General features: G+C 47.0%; 2 protein-coding genes across 2 annotated transcripts in view; both read left to right on the forward strand.

Moving 5' to 3' along the window:
• Positions 1-946: 946 nt before the first annotated feature.
• LOC124008746 (lecithin retinol acyltransferase-like) lies at positions 947-10,828 on the forward strand. The gene is made up of 2 exons (XM_046320269.1): positions 947-1,691; positions 10,353-10,828. Exons 1-2 carry the CDS (start codon positions 1,092-1,094, stop codon positions 10,503-10,505), a joined length of 753 nt encoding a protein of 250 aa, XP_046176225.1. The 5' UTR covers positions 947-1,091; the 3' UTR covers positions 10,506-10,828.
• Positions 10,829-13,515: 2,687 nt separating this feature from the next.
• The window catches only part of LOC124008728 (lecithin retinol acyltransferase-like), an 8,276-nt gene continuing 5,164 nt past the window's right edge, over positions 13,516-16,627 (forward strand). The window contains exons 1-3 of the mRNA XM_046320244.1: positions 13,516-13,794; positions 14,662-14,817; positions 16,310-16,384. Coding sequence (XP_046176200.1) covers positions 13,651-13,794; positions 14,662-14,817; positions 16,310-16,384 — 375 coding nt within the window. The 5' untranslated portion in view covers positions 13,516-13,650. The remainder of the gene's footprint in view (positions 13,795-14,661; positions 14,818-16,309; positions 16,385-16,627) is intronic.

The raw sequence follows: 16,627 nt of genomic DNA on the forward strand, positions 1-16,627 counted from the left end.
TCTGTCTCTCTCTCTCAGTCTCTCTCTCTCAGTCTGTCTCTCTCTCTCAGTCTTTCTCACTCTCTTTCTCTTTCTCTCTCTCTGGCTCTCTCTCTCTGTCTCTCTCTGGCTCTCTCTCTCTGGCTCTCTCTCTCTGTCTCTCTCTCTCTGGCTCTCTCTCTCTCCCTCCAATTCAATTCAATTCAAGGGCTTTATTGGCATGGCAAACATGTGTTAACATTGCCAAAGCAAGTGAGGTAGACAACATACAAAGTGAATATATAAAGTGAAAAACAACAAAAAATTAACAGTAAACATTACACATACAGAAGTTTCAAAACAGTAAAGACATTACAAATGTCATATTATATATATATATATATACAGTGTTTTAACAATGTACAAATGGTTAAAGGACACAAGATAAAATAAATAAGCATAAATATGGGTTGTATTTACAATGGTGTTTGTTCTTCACTGGTTGCCCTTTTATTGTGGCAACAGGTCACACATCTTGCTGCTGTGATGGAACACTGTGGTATTTCACCCAGTAGATTTGGGAGGTTATCAAAATTGGATTTGTTTTCGAATTCTTTGTGGATCTGTGTAATCTCAATTAAAATAAATTCAAGGGCTTTACTGGCATGGGAAACATGTGTTAACATTGCCAAAGCAAGTGAGGAAGATAATATACAAAAGTGAAATAAACAATAAAAAATGTACAGTAAACATTATTCTCTCTCTCTCTCTCTCTCTCTCTCTCTCTCTCTCTCTCTCTCTCTCTCTCTCTCTCTCTCTCTCTCTCTCTCTCTCTCTCTCTCTCTCAATTCAATTTCAATTCAAGGCTTTTATTGGCATGGGAAACATGTGTTAACATTGCCAAAGCAAGTGAGGTAGATAATATATACTCTCTCTCTCTCTTTCGAATGAGGACTACCTACCGGAATACTCTGCTTTCAAACAGCAGCCAATCGGATTCTCGAATCCCTCACGACGTCACGTGGGCTCCGCGTTGAAATTGGCCGCGAGCTGAAGACTATAGAGGAGCGCGAGGCGAGGAGGACAACATCTCGGGAAAAAAAACAAGGACAAGAAATTTACCTCCAATAAACATGTTGGATTCGCTCACATTACTCCTGAAAAAAGTACTCTTCCTCACTCACCTCAATGTCTTCAATCAGTTCAGGACCAGTCTGTTTTTTTCAGACACACAGAGAGAGAGGGAGAAGAAGATAGTTACAAATCACTGCGAGAAAGAAGAGGTCCCCGATCCCTCCGCCTGCACCGCACTCACAGACTCCCTGTACCAGCGGGGAGACTTGTTAGAAGTTCCCCGGACTCTATTCACTCATTTCGGCATCTATTTAGGGGACAACCGGGTGGCACATCTGATTCCGGATATCTTGCCACTCTTTACGACGGACAAGCTTTCCGTTCAGGTGATGGTAACTAACAAACGCTTAGTTCTTGGCGTTCTATCCAAGAGCGCCAGCATCCGGGTGGATACCGTTGAGGACTTTGCCTACGGCGCGTCAATTCTACTGAACGCTATGGACACTACCGTGCAGAAACGACCGTTGGATGGCGAAGAGATCGCGAGGAGAGCGGAGGAAATGGTTGGGAAGATACCGTACAGTTTACTGTGGAATAACTGTGAACATTTCGTTACTTACTGCCGGTACGGCAGCGCAATCAGCATTCAGACAGACAAGGTAACATAGTGATGTTGGCCTAGATATTGGCCTTTCTTCTTCTTCCTCTTTTTAACGAGCAGCACGGATGAAGATGCTATATATCCCAAACGTTCACCTAACTGCAATATGATAACGGTGTTTTACTACACAGACCTTAGGTCCCTAATAAGTGTTGATTATACATTGGGTGTGCGTCCTGCGTGTACGTCCTGGGTGTGCGTCCTGGGTGTACGTCCTGGGTGTACGTCCTGGGTGTGCGTCCTGGGTGTACGTCCTGGGTGTGCGTCCTGGGTGTACGTCCTGGGTGTGCGTCCTGGGTGTACGTCCTGGGTGTACGTCCTGGGTGTGCGTCCTGGGTGTACGTCCTGGGTGTGCGTCCTGCGTGCGCTCTTGGAACTGTTGCGCGCGAGATGTTTTCACAGAGTGACGCTTCAGGACTCTGCCCGTTTCTATAACTAGTTGCACAATTGGAATATTTAAATATATCCATCTATTGATTCGGTGAATGCCGTGAACTAGTAATTGCTGGTTTAGGTGATAGGCTTATATGCCTTGATTTTAAATTATTATTATTTTTTTTACAAATGTAGACTTAACTCCAAAGTAAGCTATGATAAAACATGATTATTTGATTGATCTCAAGTAAAATAGGCTAAAAAAAGGTTCACTAGTCTACTTTACTCCGTGAGCAATGTCAACGGTGTGCGTCAACGTGGGCCAATGTTTTATAGAGCAATTGTGATCATGACGGACAAGGCAGACATTGTTAGCATCCCAAATGGAACCATATTCCCTATATAGGCCTATTATGGTGCACTCACTTTGGCCAGGGTCTAAAGTAGTGTCCTGCTCTGGTCTAAAGTAGTGTCCTGCTCTGGTCTATAGTAGTGTCCTGCTCTGGTCTAAAGTAGTGTCCTGCTCTGGTCTAAAGTAGTGTCCTGCTCTGGTCTAAAGTAGTGTCCTGCTCTGGTCTATAGTAGTGTCCTGCTCTGGTCTAAAGTAGTGTCCTGCACTGGTCTAAAGTAGTGTCCTGCTCTGGTCTAAAGTAGTGTCCTGCTCTGGTCTAAAGTAGTGTCCTGCTCTGGTCTAAAGTAGTGTCCTGCTCTGGTCTAAAGTAGTGTCCTGCTCTGGTCTAAAGTAGTGTCCTGCTCTGGTCTAAACTAGTGCTCTGGTCTAAAATAGGGCCTTAGTGTCCTGCTCTGAATAGTGTCCTGCTCTGGCCATTTGGTCAGTGTCCTGCTCTGGTCAAATGATTTGTCCAAGTTTGCTCCTAAAGACTGGTCTAAAGTAGTGTCCTGCTCTGGTCTAAAAAAGTAGTGTCCTGCTCTGGTCTAAAGTAGTGTCCTGCCCTGGTCTAAAGTAGTGTCCTGCTCTGGTCTAAAGTAGTGTCCCCCAGTGTCCTGCCCAGACTGGTCTAAACTAGTGCTCTGGTCTAAAATAGGGCCTTATGTGAATATGGTGCCATTTGGCATGCAGCAAATGATTTGTCCAAGTTTCGACCACAAAATTCACCCCATGCCCCACCCCAGACCAACATGAAAATGTGTAGCGACCTCGATTCAATCTCACGTGGCAACATTTGAAATGTTTTTTTTTTTTTTTTTTTTACAAAAGTAGGGACTCAGAGTTATAAAATGGTATATCAAACACTACAGTTAAGGAACAATGGGAAAGTAATTATGCTTTGAAAGTTGTATAAACTTGTGGCTCCGCTTTTGAGAAAATGGCCCTTTGAATGTTTTGGTATCTAGGGAAGAGCTCTTCTATGTCTCCACCCATTCAGCACCGTGCACACCCTCTTAAGCCTTAAGCCCCGCCCATTCAGCACCGTTCACACCCTCTTAAGCCTTAAGCCCATTCAGCACCCATTCAGCACCGCCCATTCAGCACACCCTCTTAAGCCTTAAGACCCGCCCATTCAGCACCGTTCACACCCTCTTAAGCCTTAAGACCCGCCCATTCAGCACCGTTCACACCCCTTAAGCCCCGCCCATTCAGCACCGTTCACACCCCTTAAGCCTTCATTCAGCCCCACTCAGCCTTCAGCCCCACTCAGCACAGTTCACACCCTCTTAAGCCCCGCCCATTCAGCACCGGCCATTCAGCACCAGCCACACCCTCTTAAGCCCCGCCCATTCAGCACCGGCCACACCCTCTTAAGCCTTCAGCCCCACTCAGCACAGTTCACACCCTCTTAAGCCTTCAGCCCCACTCAGCACAGTTCACACCCTCTTAAGCCTTCAACCCCGTCCACTCAGCACCGTTCACACCCTCTTAAGCCCCGCCCATTCAGCACCGGCCATTCAGCACCGGCCACACCCTCTTAAGCCCCGCCCATTCAGCACAGGTCACACCCTCTTAAGCCCCGCCCATCTCTTTAAATCAAATCAAATGTATTTATATAGCCCTTCGTACATCAGCTGATATCTCAAAGTGCTCTACAGAAACCCAGCCTAAAACCCCAAACAGCAAGAAATGCGTGTGTAGAAGCACGGTGGCTAGGAAAAAAAGTTAAGTTAGCTGGCTAGCCAGTTCAAGTAATGACCATATCATATAAAATAAAGTTCAAATGCCACTCCTGTGCGACATACTCCCTGCTTTATGAAACGAGTCACAAATGTGGACCAGTCCGAGTGAGAACACTGTGTTTCACAGTTTATCATAACATAACAACACAGGTATTTAAATGAGGCCATTTGCAGTTGACTCGGCTGACTAGTCTGCAGGCTCTGGTGAGAGTCTGAATTTGTTTCTGTTTTAAATGAGCACCATCAAGTAAAGCTCGGCTAGACTAGTGTCTTTAACTGTTCTGTTCTGCCAGGCAGAAATAACTCGTTTTGAAAAGAACTCCGTTCTTAGTTCCGTTCTCTTGTAGAACCCGTCGGCGAGTTCTGTTCATTCTATTCCATTGGTTCTGCTAAAAGAGCAAGTTGAGGCTATACATCCCAAATGACACCCTATTCCCTATATAGTACACTACTATAGACCAGAAGCACTATTCCCTATATTGTACACTACTATAGACCAGAGCCCTATTCCCTATATAGAGCGCTACTATAGACCAGAGCCCTATTCCCTATATAGTGCACTACTATAGACCAGAGCACTATTCCCTATATTGTACACTACTATAGACCAGAAGCACTATTCCCTATATAGTACACTACTATAGACCAGAAGCACTATTCCCTATATAATACACTACTATAGACCAGAAGCACTATTCCCTATATAATACACTACTATAGACCAGAAGCACTATTCCCTATATAATACACTACTATAGACCAGAGCCCTATTCCCTATATAGTGCACTACTATAGACCAGAGCACTATTCCCTATATTGTACACTACTATAGACCAGAAGCACTATTCCCTATATAGTACACTACTATAGACCAGAGCACTATTCCCTATATAGTGGTACTACTATAGACCAGAAGCACTATTCCTATATAGTACACTACTATAGACCAGAGCCCTATTCCTATATAGAGCACTACTATAGACCAGAAGCACTATTCCCTATATAGTACACTACTATAGACCAGGGCCCTATTCCCTATATAGTGCACTACTTTAGACCAGGGCTGGCACCCTATTCCCTATATAGTGCACTACATTTAGACCAGGGCTGGCACCCTATTCCCAATATAGTGCACTACTTTAGACCAGGGCTATAAAATACAACCTCTTTAAGTTCCAAGTTTGTTACTTGAAATTTGTTTATTTGTCATATAAAAAGTGTAATGAAATGCTCAGGTCTACTTACAGGCTCGTCTCCCCACAATGCAATGCTCAGGTCTACTTACAGGTTAATCTCTCCACAATGCTCAGGTCTACTTACAGGTTCATCTCTCCACAATGCTCAGGTCTACTTACAGGTTCATCTCTCCACAATGCAATGCTCAGGTCTACTTACAGGTTCATCTCTCCACAATGCAATGCTCAGGTCTACTTACAGGTTAATCTCTCCACAATGCAATGCTCAGGTCTACTTACAGGTTAATCTCTCCACAATGCTCAGGTCTACTTACAGGCTCGTCTCCCCACAATGCAATGCTCAGGTCTACTTACAGGTTAATCTCTCCACAATGCTCAGGTCTACTTACAGGCTCATCTCCCCACAATGCAATGCTCAGGTCTACTATTCCCTACAGGTTCATCTCTCCACAATGCTCAGGTCTACTTACAGGTTCATCTCCCCACAATGCAATGCTCAGGTCTACTTAGACAGGTTAATCTCTCCACAATGCAATGCTCAGGTCTATTCCCTTACAGGTTCATCTCTCCACAATGCAATGCTCAGGTCTACTTACAGGTTCATCTCTCCACAATGCAATGCTCAGGTCTACTTACAGGTTCATCTCTCCACAATGCAATATCAATAAGTGAATAATAATGAAAAAGTTAGATGAATAAAACTATGATATATATATAAAGGTGAGGGAGGGAGGCAGAGGGAGGGAGGCAGAGGGAGGGAGGCAGAGGGAGGGAGGCAGAGGGAGGGAGGCAGAGGGAGGGAGGCAGAGGGAGGGAGGGAGGCACACAAAGGAATTGAAGTAGAATATTCAATCTAGACCAATGTCTTCTATAGAAGGTGTGTATGCGATGCGGTACTGAATAATAATGAAAAAGTTAGATGAATAAAACTAAGATATATAATGATCCCGAAACACGCCACTGGCTTAATGTAAATATATAAATAATTAATTAATATTAGTCAAGGTTTTAACGACCCGGATGTATCCGGTTTTCAGGGGAAATGGAAAGAGAGCCGATGTGATGTCACTTCCTCTTTTGGCCGTTAATAACAAGGTGACACGCCATCTTAACTCCTCCTCCACATTTACTGGATTGGTCGAAACAGTGCAGAAGAGAACCTCCCCCCGATTTTAGTAATTTTTTTTTTTTTTTATTCTCGTCAAGACCATAATTCAGGGGATATCTCCCACAATGCAATGCTCAGGTCTATTGTAAGCTACAATGCAGTGGCTTACATGTTCTTACAGGGAAATCTGGTTCCAATGTCAATCCTCGGTCCTCTTGTCGACAGGCCAAATCCCCACAATGCAATTCAGGGAAGGTGATTTTTAACCAGAGTTGAGGGCTGGCAGCACTGTTGGCCATGGAGGTCTAGCGGAGGTTTTCTGGACCTTTGTAGACTAACCATGATTCCACAAAATGAGCCCTGAAATGTGTCCCAAATGGTACCAGGTTATTCCCAATGCTAGTCTACTACTTTAGACCAGGGCTGGTCTATTTACAGGTTAATTCCCAATGCTAGGTCACTACTTTAGACCAGGACTGGCACCCTATTCCCTATATAGTGCACTACTTTAGACCAGGGCTGGCACCCTAATTCCACAATGCTCAGTGCACTACTTTAGACCAAGGGCTGGTCACCAGGTTAATTCCCTATATAGTGCACTACTTTAGACCAGGACTGGCACCCTATTCCCCAATATAGTGCACTACTTTAGACCAGGGCTCACCCTATTCCCTATATAGTGCACTACTTTAGACCAGGACTGGCACCCTATTCCCCAATATAGTGCACTATCTTTAGATGCCAGGACTGGCACCCTATTCCCCACAATAGTCACTACTTTAGACCAAGGCTGGCACCCTATTCCCAATATAGTGCACTACTTTAAGACCAGGACTGGCACCCTATTCCCTATATAGTGCACTACTTTAGAGGGAGGACTGGCACCCTAGGCAGAGGGATATAGTGCACTACTTTAGACCAGGGCTGGCACCCTATTCCCTAGGGATAGTGCACTACTTTAGACCAGGACTGGCACCCTAGGCAGAGGGAGGGAGTGCACTACTTTAGGACCAGGGCTGGCACCCTAGGGAGGAATAGTGGACTACTTTAGGGACCAGGGCTGGCACCCTAGGGAGGGATATAGTGCACTACTTTAGACCAGGACTGGCAGAATATTCCCTAGATAGTGCACTACTTTAGACCAGGGCTGGCACCCTATTCCCTAATATAGTAGATTAATAAAACTAACTTTAGACCAGGACTGGCACCCTATTATAAATAGTGCACTACTTTAGACCAGGACTGGCACCCTATTCCCTTTAGTGCACTACTTTAGACCAAGGCTGGCACCCTATTCCCAATATAGTGCACTACTTTAGACCAGGACTGGCACCCTATTCCCTATATAGTGCATAACAAGGTGACACGCAAGGTGACACGCCATCTTAACTCCTCCTACTTTAGACCAGGACTGGCACCCTATTTTAGTTATTTAGTGCACTACTTTAGACCAGGACTGGCACCCTATTCCCGTCTATAGTGCACTACTTTATGACCAGGACTGGTTCCTATTCCCTATATAGTGCACTACTTTAGACCAGGACTCACTGCCTATTCCCTATATAGTGCACTTTTTGACTAGGACTGGCACCCTATTCCCAGGATAGTGCACTACTTTTGACCAGGGCTGGCACCCTATTCCCCAAAATGAGCACTACTTTGTCCCAGGGCTGGCACCCTATTCCCTATATAGTACACTACTTTAGACCAGGACTGGCACCCTATTTCCTATATAGTGCACTACTTTAGACCAGGGCTGGCACCCTATTCCCTATATAGTGCACTACTTTAGACCAGGGCTGGCACCCTATTCCCTATATAGTGCACTACTTTAGACCAGGACTGGCACCCTATTCCCTATATAGTGCACTACTTTAGACCAGGACTGGCACCCTATTCCCTATATAGTGCACTACTTTAGACCAGGACTGGCACCCTATTCCCTATATAGTGCACTACTTTAGACCAGGGCTGGCACCCTATTCCCTATATAGTGCACTACTTTAGACCAGGGCTGGCACCCTATTCTCTATATAGTGCACTACTTTAGACCAGGACTGGCACCCTATTCCCTATATAGTGCACTACTTTAGACCAGGACTGGCACCCTATTCCCAATATAGTGCACTACTTTAGACCAGGACTGGCACCCTATTCTCTATATAGTGCACTACTTTAGACCAGGACTGGCACCCTATTCCCTATATAGTGCACTACTTTAGACCAGGACTGGCACCCTATTCCCTATATAGTGCACTACTTTAGACCAGGACTGGCACCCTATTCCCTATATAGTGCACTACTTTAGACCAGGACTGGCACCCTATTCCCTATATAGTGCACTACTTTAGACCAAGGCTGGCACCCTATTCCCTATATAGTGCACTACTTTAGACCAAGGCTGGCACCCTATTCCCTATATAGTGGCACTCCTTTTACCCAGACTCTATAGACACTGTTCAAAGTAGTGTACTACCAAGCCTAAAGAGGGTGCCATTTGAGACAGTAGTAGCCCAGTCTGGATGGAAACTTATTCAACAACTTTTGACATATTTTACTGTAACTTGATATGTAGAGCTACAAAGACCAGCTACCGCAGAGCAGAAGCAGAGACAGAGACAGAATAGCATTCTGTGGCACTTACTTACTTCAGAGAGGGAGAGAGTGGGAGGGTTTGAAGAGTGGGATGGAGGGAGTGAGAGGAAGAGAGTGGGAGTGAGAGGAAGAGAGTGGGAGTGAGAGGAAGAGAGTGGGAGTGAGAGGAAGAGAGTGGGAGTGAGAGGAAGAGAGTGGGAGTGAGAGGGGTGGGAGTGAGTGAGTGTGGGAGGGAGTGAGGGAGTGAGTGAGTGTGGGAGGGAGTGAGTGAGTGTGGGAGGGAGTGAGTGAGTGTGGGAGGGAGTGAGTGAGTGTGGGAGGGAGTGTGTGAGTGTGGGAGGGAGGAGTGTGTGAGTGAGTGTGGGAGGGAGTGAGTGTGGGAGTGAGTGAGTGTGGGAGGGAGTGAGTGTGGGAGGGAGGTGAGTGTGGGAGGGAGTGAGTGAGGAGTGAGGGAGGGAGTGAGTGAGTGTGGGAGGGAGTGAGTGAGTGAGTGTGGGAGGGAGTGAGTGTGGGGGAGTGTGGGAGGGAGGGAGTGTGGGAGTGTGGGAGGGAAGGAGGGAGTGGGGAATGAGAGAGAGGGAGGGTTTGAAGAGGGGGAGGGAGGGAGAGATAGAGACAGACTGAGACATACAAAAAAAATGTGTTTTCTGTCCTAAATGTTTTATCTTGTCAAAAGCCCAAGAGTCAAAGGGTATCTGATATTGACCAAGTGAGACATGTTATGTATGTGACATGTTATGGCACTCAGATCTCCTACAGGGCACAACATTTAACAACATTTAACAACATCAACATTTAACAACATTTAACAACATTTAACAACATTTAACAAAGAGAGAGAGGGGGTTAGAAGAGAGACATTTAGGGGAGAGATGGAGACAGACAGACATTTAACAAAGAGAGAGAGGGAGGGTTAGAAGAGAGATAGGAGACAGACTGAGACATTTAACAAAGAGAGAGAGGGAGGGTTAGAAGAGAGATAGGAGACAGACTGAGACATTTAACAAAGAGAGAGAGGGAGGGTTAGAAGAGAGATAGGAGAGATGGAGACAGACTGAGACATTTAACAAAGAGAGAGAGGGAGGGTTAGAAGAGAGATAGGAGACAGACTGAGACATTTAACACGGGTGATGTTCACCCTGTTATATATTCTACTACACACACACACACCAACACACACACACCCATTTGCCTTCTAAATCTCCCCCTGTCTATCACTATAATATAAACCATCTTTTCCGTTTTTTTCTAGTTCTGTGATTGGCTGAAATCTGTCATCCGGGATCATAGGAGTGTTCCGCTGACGGCGTTCCTGGGAATTCTGTCTATTCTCAGTCTGGGAATGTCTCCTTACACCATGCTTCCCACCCTCCTCATCCCCTTCACCCTCTGGATGGCAGGCTGATACCTGGGAATTCTGTCTATTCTCAGTCTGGGAATGTCTCCTTACACCATGCTTCCCACCCTCCTCATCCCCTTCACCCTCTGGATGGCAGGCTGATACCTGGGAATTCTGTCTATTTTCAGTCTGGGAATGTCTCCTTACACCATGCTTCCCACCCTCCTCATCCCCTTCACCCTCTGGATGGCAGGCTGATACCTGGGAATTCTGTCTATTCTCAGTCTGGGAATGTCCCCTTACACCATGCTTCCCACCCTCCTCATCCCCTTCACCCTCTGGATGGCAGGCTGATACCTGGGAATTCTGTCTATCCTCAGTCTGGGAATGTCCCCTCCTCATCCCCTTCACCCTCTGGATGGCAGGCTGATACCTGGGAATTCTGTCTATTCTCAGTCTGGGAATGTCCCCCTCCTCATCCCCTTCACCCTCTGGATGGCAGGCTGATACCTGGGAATTCTGTCTATCCTCAGTCTGGGAATGTCCCCCTCCTCATCCCCTTCACCCTCTGGATGGCAGGCTGATACCTGGGAATTCTGTCTATCCTCAGTCTGGGAATGTCCCCCTCCTCATCCCCTTCACCCTCTGGATGGCAGGCTGATACCTGGGAATTCTGTCTATCCTCAGTCTGGGAATGTCCCCTTACACCACGCTTCCCAATTCTGTCACCCGCAGGGTTTGGGGTCACGGTCAGGGTCACCATATCCCAACTCTCCCTGAGACCCCCGCAGGGAGTGGGGTCAGGGTCACCATATCCCAACTCCCCCTGAGACCCCCGCAGGAAGTGGGGTCATGGTCAGGGTCACCATATCCCAACTTCCTCCGAGAGTGGGGTCCCCATTGTACAATTATCAATTAGTGAAGTGCCTTGCTCAAGGGCACAGCAACAGATTGTTCACCTACTCAGGTCCGGTATTCAGACCAGCGACCTTTCGGTTACTTGCCCAACACTCTGACCGCTAGCATTACGACTTCGTTCAAACAGTAGCCTCATGTCTCTCAATATGTTTCATACCACAAAAACACATTGACCTTTGCGATTGTACCCATCTCTAACATTGACCTTTCTCTAACCATGATATTTTGTACAGAATGTCTTTCTTTTTTTTGTATTACATTGTAAAACTTTATACAGTTTTTGTTGTGTAAATAAATACCTGAATCATTAAACACTGTAGTGTGCTGATTCTGGCCTGTGTGTGACTGACAAAACGGCTCGGTTACTGTCTCACTGTAACTGTAGACGTGCCTCAATTCTCTGTCTCTCTCACTCTGTCTCTGTCTTTCTCTCTCTCTCTGTCTTTCTCTCTTTCTGTCTCTGTCTCTGTCTGTCTCTCTCTCTCTCTCTGTCTCTGTCTTTCTCTCTCTCTGTCTTTCTCTCTTTCTGTCTCTGTCTCTGTCTGTCTCTCTCTGTGTCTCTCTCTCTCTGTCTCTCTCTCTGTGTCTCTCTCTGTGTCTCTCTCTGTGTCTCTCTCTGTGTCTCTGTCTCTCTCTCTCTCTCTCTCTCTCTCTCTGTCTGTGTCTCTCTCTCTCTCTGTCTGCGTCTCTCTCTCTCTGTCTCTCTGTTTCTCTCTCTCTCTGTTTCTCTGTTTCTCTCTCTCTGTCTCTCTCTCTAACAAAATTCCAGTATCTTTCCCAGAATTCCCCGGTGTTCCAGAAACCCCTGAGCTGACAAGGTAAAAATCTGTCCTGCCCCTGAACAGGCAGTTAACCCCACTGTTCCTAGGCCGTCATTGAAAATAAGAATGTGTTCTTAACTGACTTGCCTGGTTAAATAAATTAAGGTTAAATAAAAATATCCTCCTTGTTAAATTCCCGGTTAAAGGAGAAGAGGAATCCTCCAGCCAGGCTTTCTGGAAAACCAGGGAGTTTTTTTGGGGAAAGGTACCGTAATTTTTTCAGCCCTACAGTTATGATGCATTATGGGGAAATAAAATGTATATGTTGTCTAGTCTGGTCCCAGATCTGTTTGTGCTGTCTTGCCAACTCCTATTGCCATAGTTACTAAACAGCAGATCTGGGATCAGGCTGCATTTGACCAGAGCCATAGGCCATGGGTCAAACATAATGGGCTAATATAGGGATTAGGGTGTAATTTCAGACCTTGTATTTAGCATTGGGAAATAATACCATTGTTCTGTTAAGCTTATATACATGCTGCTTCATAATCCAAATCTGTTTACGTAACAACTGGCACCCTATTCCCTACATAGTGCACTACTTTAGACCAGGGCCCTATGGCACCCTATTCCCTACATAGTGCACTACTTTAGACCAGGGCCCTATGGAACCCTATTCCCTACATAGTGCACTACTTTAGACCAGGGCCCTATGGCACCCTATTCCCTACATAGTGCACTACTTTGGCCAGAGCCCTATGGCACCATGTTCCCTACATAGTGCACTACTTTAGACCAGGACCTAATATGTGGAGTAGGGTGCCACTTGTGATGCAGACTTTCTTTGTTATTGATGAAATACTCAGCAAAAGTGTCCACATCACTTTAATCCACAGCTCTGGTCCAAGGCGTTACATCGAAGCTCAGTGTCAACAAGCCACATGAAACGCCCTGGACCAGAGCTATCTAATCTGCAGCTGTGAGTAGGAGGTGTCCTTAAGCACAGATCTAGGATCAGTTTACAGGCTCAGTCAAATCCTAGACTTGATCATTTTGGGGAAGGATAAACTGACCTTAGATCAGTGGTTAGGGCTAATTCCTTCAGCTCCACCTACCTGTCGAGAGGCTGAACTAATAAAACGATCCTGGTAGCCAACTCTCCCCCTCTCTCTCTCTATCCACATTCTGTCTCTCTGTTTCTCAGTCAACTCTCCCCCTCTCTCTCTATCCACATTCTCTCTCTGTTTCTCTCTATCCACACTGTCTCTCCGTTTCTCAGTCAACTCTCCCCTCTCTCTCTCTCTATCCACACTCTGTCTCTCCGTTTCTCAGTCAACTCCCCTCTCTCTCTCTCTCTCTCTCTCTCTCTCTCTCTCTCTCTCTCTCTCTCTATCCACACTCTGTCTCTCCGTTTCTCAGTCAACTCTCCACCTCACCTCCTAAAACATTCCGTCCGTCTCTCCAGTCCTCTCCTCCTCTCTTCTCCTCCCACCCTTCTCTCGTCCTCTCTTCTCCTCCTCCGTGTCAGGACCATGTTTCCTCTGACGTTCCTCGGCCTGCTGTTCATCACCGCACGGACAGATGACAAGAAAAAGAAGGGGGAAAACCAGGCGGCGAGCAAAGAGGAAGCTCCATCGAAGTACGACTCCATGTTCCAGAGAGGAGACCTGCTGGAGGTAGAAGTAGAAAAACTTTCATGTAGTCAAATGTCCCAATTGACCCCCTATTCCCTTCATAGTTGGCCCATAGGGCTCACATCTGGTCTATAGTAGTGCACTATATAGGGAATAGGGTCTATAGTAGTGCTCTATATAGGGAATAGGGTCTATAGTAGTGCTCTATATAGGGAATAGGGCTCTGGTCTATAGTAGTGTTACTGTATAGGGAATAGGGTTCTGGTCTAAAGTAGTGTACTATATAGGGAGTAGGGCTCTGGTCTATAGTAGTTAACTATATAGGGAATAGGGCTCTAGTCTAAAGTAGTGCACTATATAGGGAATAGGGCTCTGGTCTATAGTATTGTACTATATAGGGAGTAGGGCTCTGGTCTATAGTAGTTAACTATATAGGGAATAGGGCTCTGGTCTATAGTAGTGTTACTGTATTGGGAATAGGGCTCTGGTCTAAAGTAGTGTACTATATAGTGAATAGGGCTCTGGTCTATAGTAGTGCACTATATAGGGAATAGGGCTCTGGTCTATAATAGTGTACTATATAGGGAATAGGGTTCTGGTCTATAGTAGTTAACTATATAGGGAATAGGGCTCTGGTCTATAGTAGTACCACTATATAGGGAATAGGGCTCTGGTCTATAGTAGTACCACTATATAGGGAATAGGGCTCTGGTCTAAAGTAGTACCACTATATAGGGAATAGGGTGCCAGCCCTGGTCTAAAGTAGTACCACTATATAGGGAATAGGGCTCTGGTCTAAAGTAGTACCACTATATAGGGAATAGGGTGCCAGCCCTGGTCTAAAGTAGTACCACTATATAGGGAATAGGGTGCCATTTGGGACACTAACTGTATTTATTATTTATTCAGGTACCCCGGACGTTGTTCACTCATTTTGGGATCTACCTGGGCGGCGGCAGGGTGGCTCACCTGATACCTGACATACTACCTGTGTTGTCAGATGATGAGGAGGCTATCAGAGAGATGGTCACCAATAACAGACTGATACTGGGGGTCATCGCTAAGGTGAGGAGGGGGAGGGGAGTATGTGGTGGGGTGGGGTAGTGTGTGGTGTTGGGGTGGGGGGTAGTGTGTGGTGTTGGGGGTGGGGGGTAGTGTGTGGTGTTGGGGTGGGGTAGTGTGTGGGGGTGGGGGGTAGTGTGTGGTGTTGGGGGTGGGGGTAGTGTGTGGTGTTGGGGGTGGGGTGGGGTAGTGTGTGGTGTTGGGGGGGGTGGGGTAGTGTGTGGTGTTGGGGTGGGGTGGGGTAGTGTGTGGTGTTGGGGTGGGGGTAGTGTGTGTTGTTGGGGGGGGGTAGTGTGTGGTGTTGGGGTGGGGGTGGGGAGGTAGTGTGTGGGGTGGGGGTGGGAGGTAGTGTGTGGTGTTGGGGTGGGGAGGTAGTGTGTGGTGTTGGGGTGGTAGTGTGTGGTGTTGGGGTGGGGGGTGTGTGGTGTTGGGGTGGGGAGGTAGTGTGTGGTGTTGGGGTGGGGGGTAGTGTGTGGTGTTGGGGTGGGGAGGTAGTGTGTGGTGTGGGGTGGGGTGTGTGGGTGTTGGGGTGGGGTAGTGTGTGGTGTTGGGGTGGGGTAGTGTGTGGTGTTGGGGTGGGGTAGTATGTGGTGTTGGGGTGGGGTAGTATGTGGTGTTGGGGTGGGGGGGTAGTGTGTGGTGTTGGGGTGGGGGGTAGTGTGTGGTGTTGGGGTGGGGGGGTAGTGTGTGGTGTTGGGGTGGGGGGGTAGTGTGTGGTGTTGGGGTGGGGTAGTAGTGTGTGGTGTTGGGGTGGGGTAGTGTGTGGTGTTGGGGTGGGGTAGTATGTGGTGTTGGGGTGGGGGGGTAGTGTGTGGGGGTGGGGGGTGTTGTGGGTTGGGGTGGGGTAGTGTGTGTTGTTGGGGAGGGGTAGTGTGTGGTGTTGGGGTGGGGTAGTTTGGGGTGGGGGGTAGTGTGTGGTGTTGGGGTGGGGTAGTATGTGGTGTTGGGGTGGGGGGTAGTGTGTGGTGTTGGGGTGGGTAGTATGTGGTGTTGGGGTGGGGGTAGTGTGTGGTGTCAATCACCACCTTCCGGAGACACCTGAAACCCCACCTCTTTAAGGAATACCTAGGATAGGATAAGTATTCCCTCTTCCCCCCTTTAAGTTTTAGATGCACTATTGTAAAGTGACTGTTCCACTGGATGTCATAAGGTGAATGCACCAATTTGTAAGTCGCTCTGGATAAGAGCGTCTGCTAAATGACTTAAATGTAATGTAAAATGTAATGTGTCTGATGATAAGGAGGCTATAATCACTACCATAACAGGTGTGTGTGTGTGTGTGTGTGTGTGTGTGTGTGTGTGTGTGTGTGTGTGTGTGTGTGTGTGTGTGTGTGTGTGTGTGTGTGTGTGTGTGTGTGTGTGTGTGTGTGTGTGTGTGTGTGTGTGTGTGTGTGTGTGTGTGTGTGTGTGTGTGTGTGTGTGTGCGTGTGTGTGTGTGTGTGTGTGTGTGTGTGTGTGCGAGAGAATGCCAGTAACTCCTCTCCTCCGTCCTCAGTGTGCCAGTGTGAGGGTGGACACTGTGGAGGACTTTGCCTACGGCTCAGAGATAATTGTGAACCCCATGGACAAGGTACAGTGAACACAGCAGAATGAACCTCTACTGCCTGGTTCCACCCTGGTCGATACTCTGTTAAACTGCCTGGTTCCACCCTGGTCGATACTCTGTTAAACTGCCTGGTTCCACCCTGGTCGATACTCTGTTAAACTGCCTGGTTCCACCCTGGTCGATACTCTATGTTAAACTGCCTGGTTCCACCCTGGTCGATACTCTATGTTAAACTGCCTGGTTCCACCCTGGTCGATACTCTGTTAA

Source organism: Oncorhynchus gorbuscha, linkage group LG21, assembly GCF_021184085.1.
Source record: "Oncorhynchus gorbuscha isolate QuinsamMale2020 ecotype Even-year linkage group LG21, OgorEven_v1.0, whole genome shotgun sequence".
Taxonomy (NCBI): Eukaryota; Metazoa; Chordata; class Actinopteri; order Salmoniformes; family Salmonidae; genus Oncorhynchus; species Oncorhynchus gorbuscha.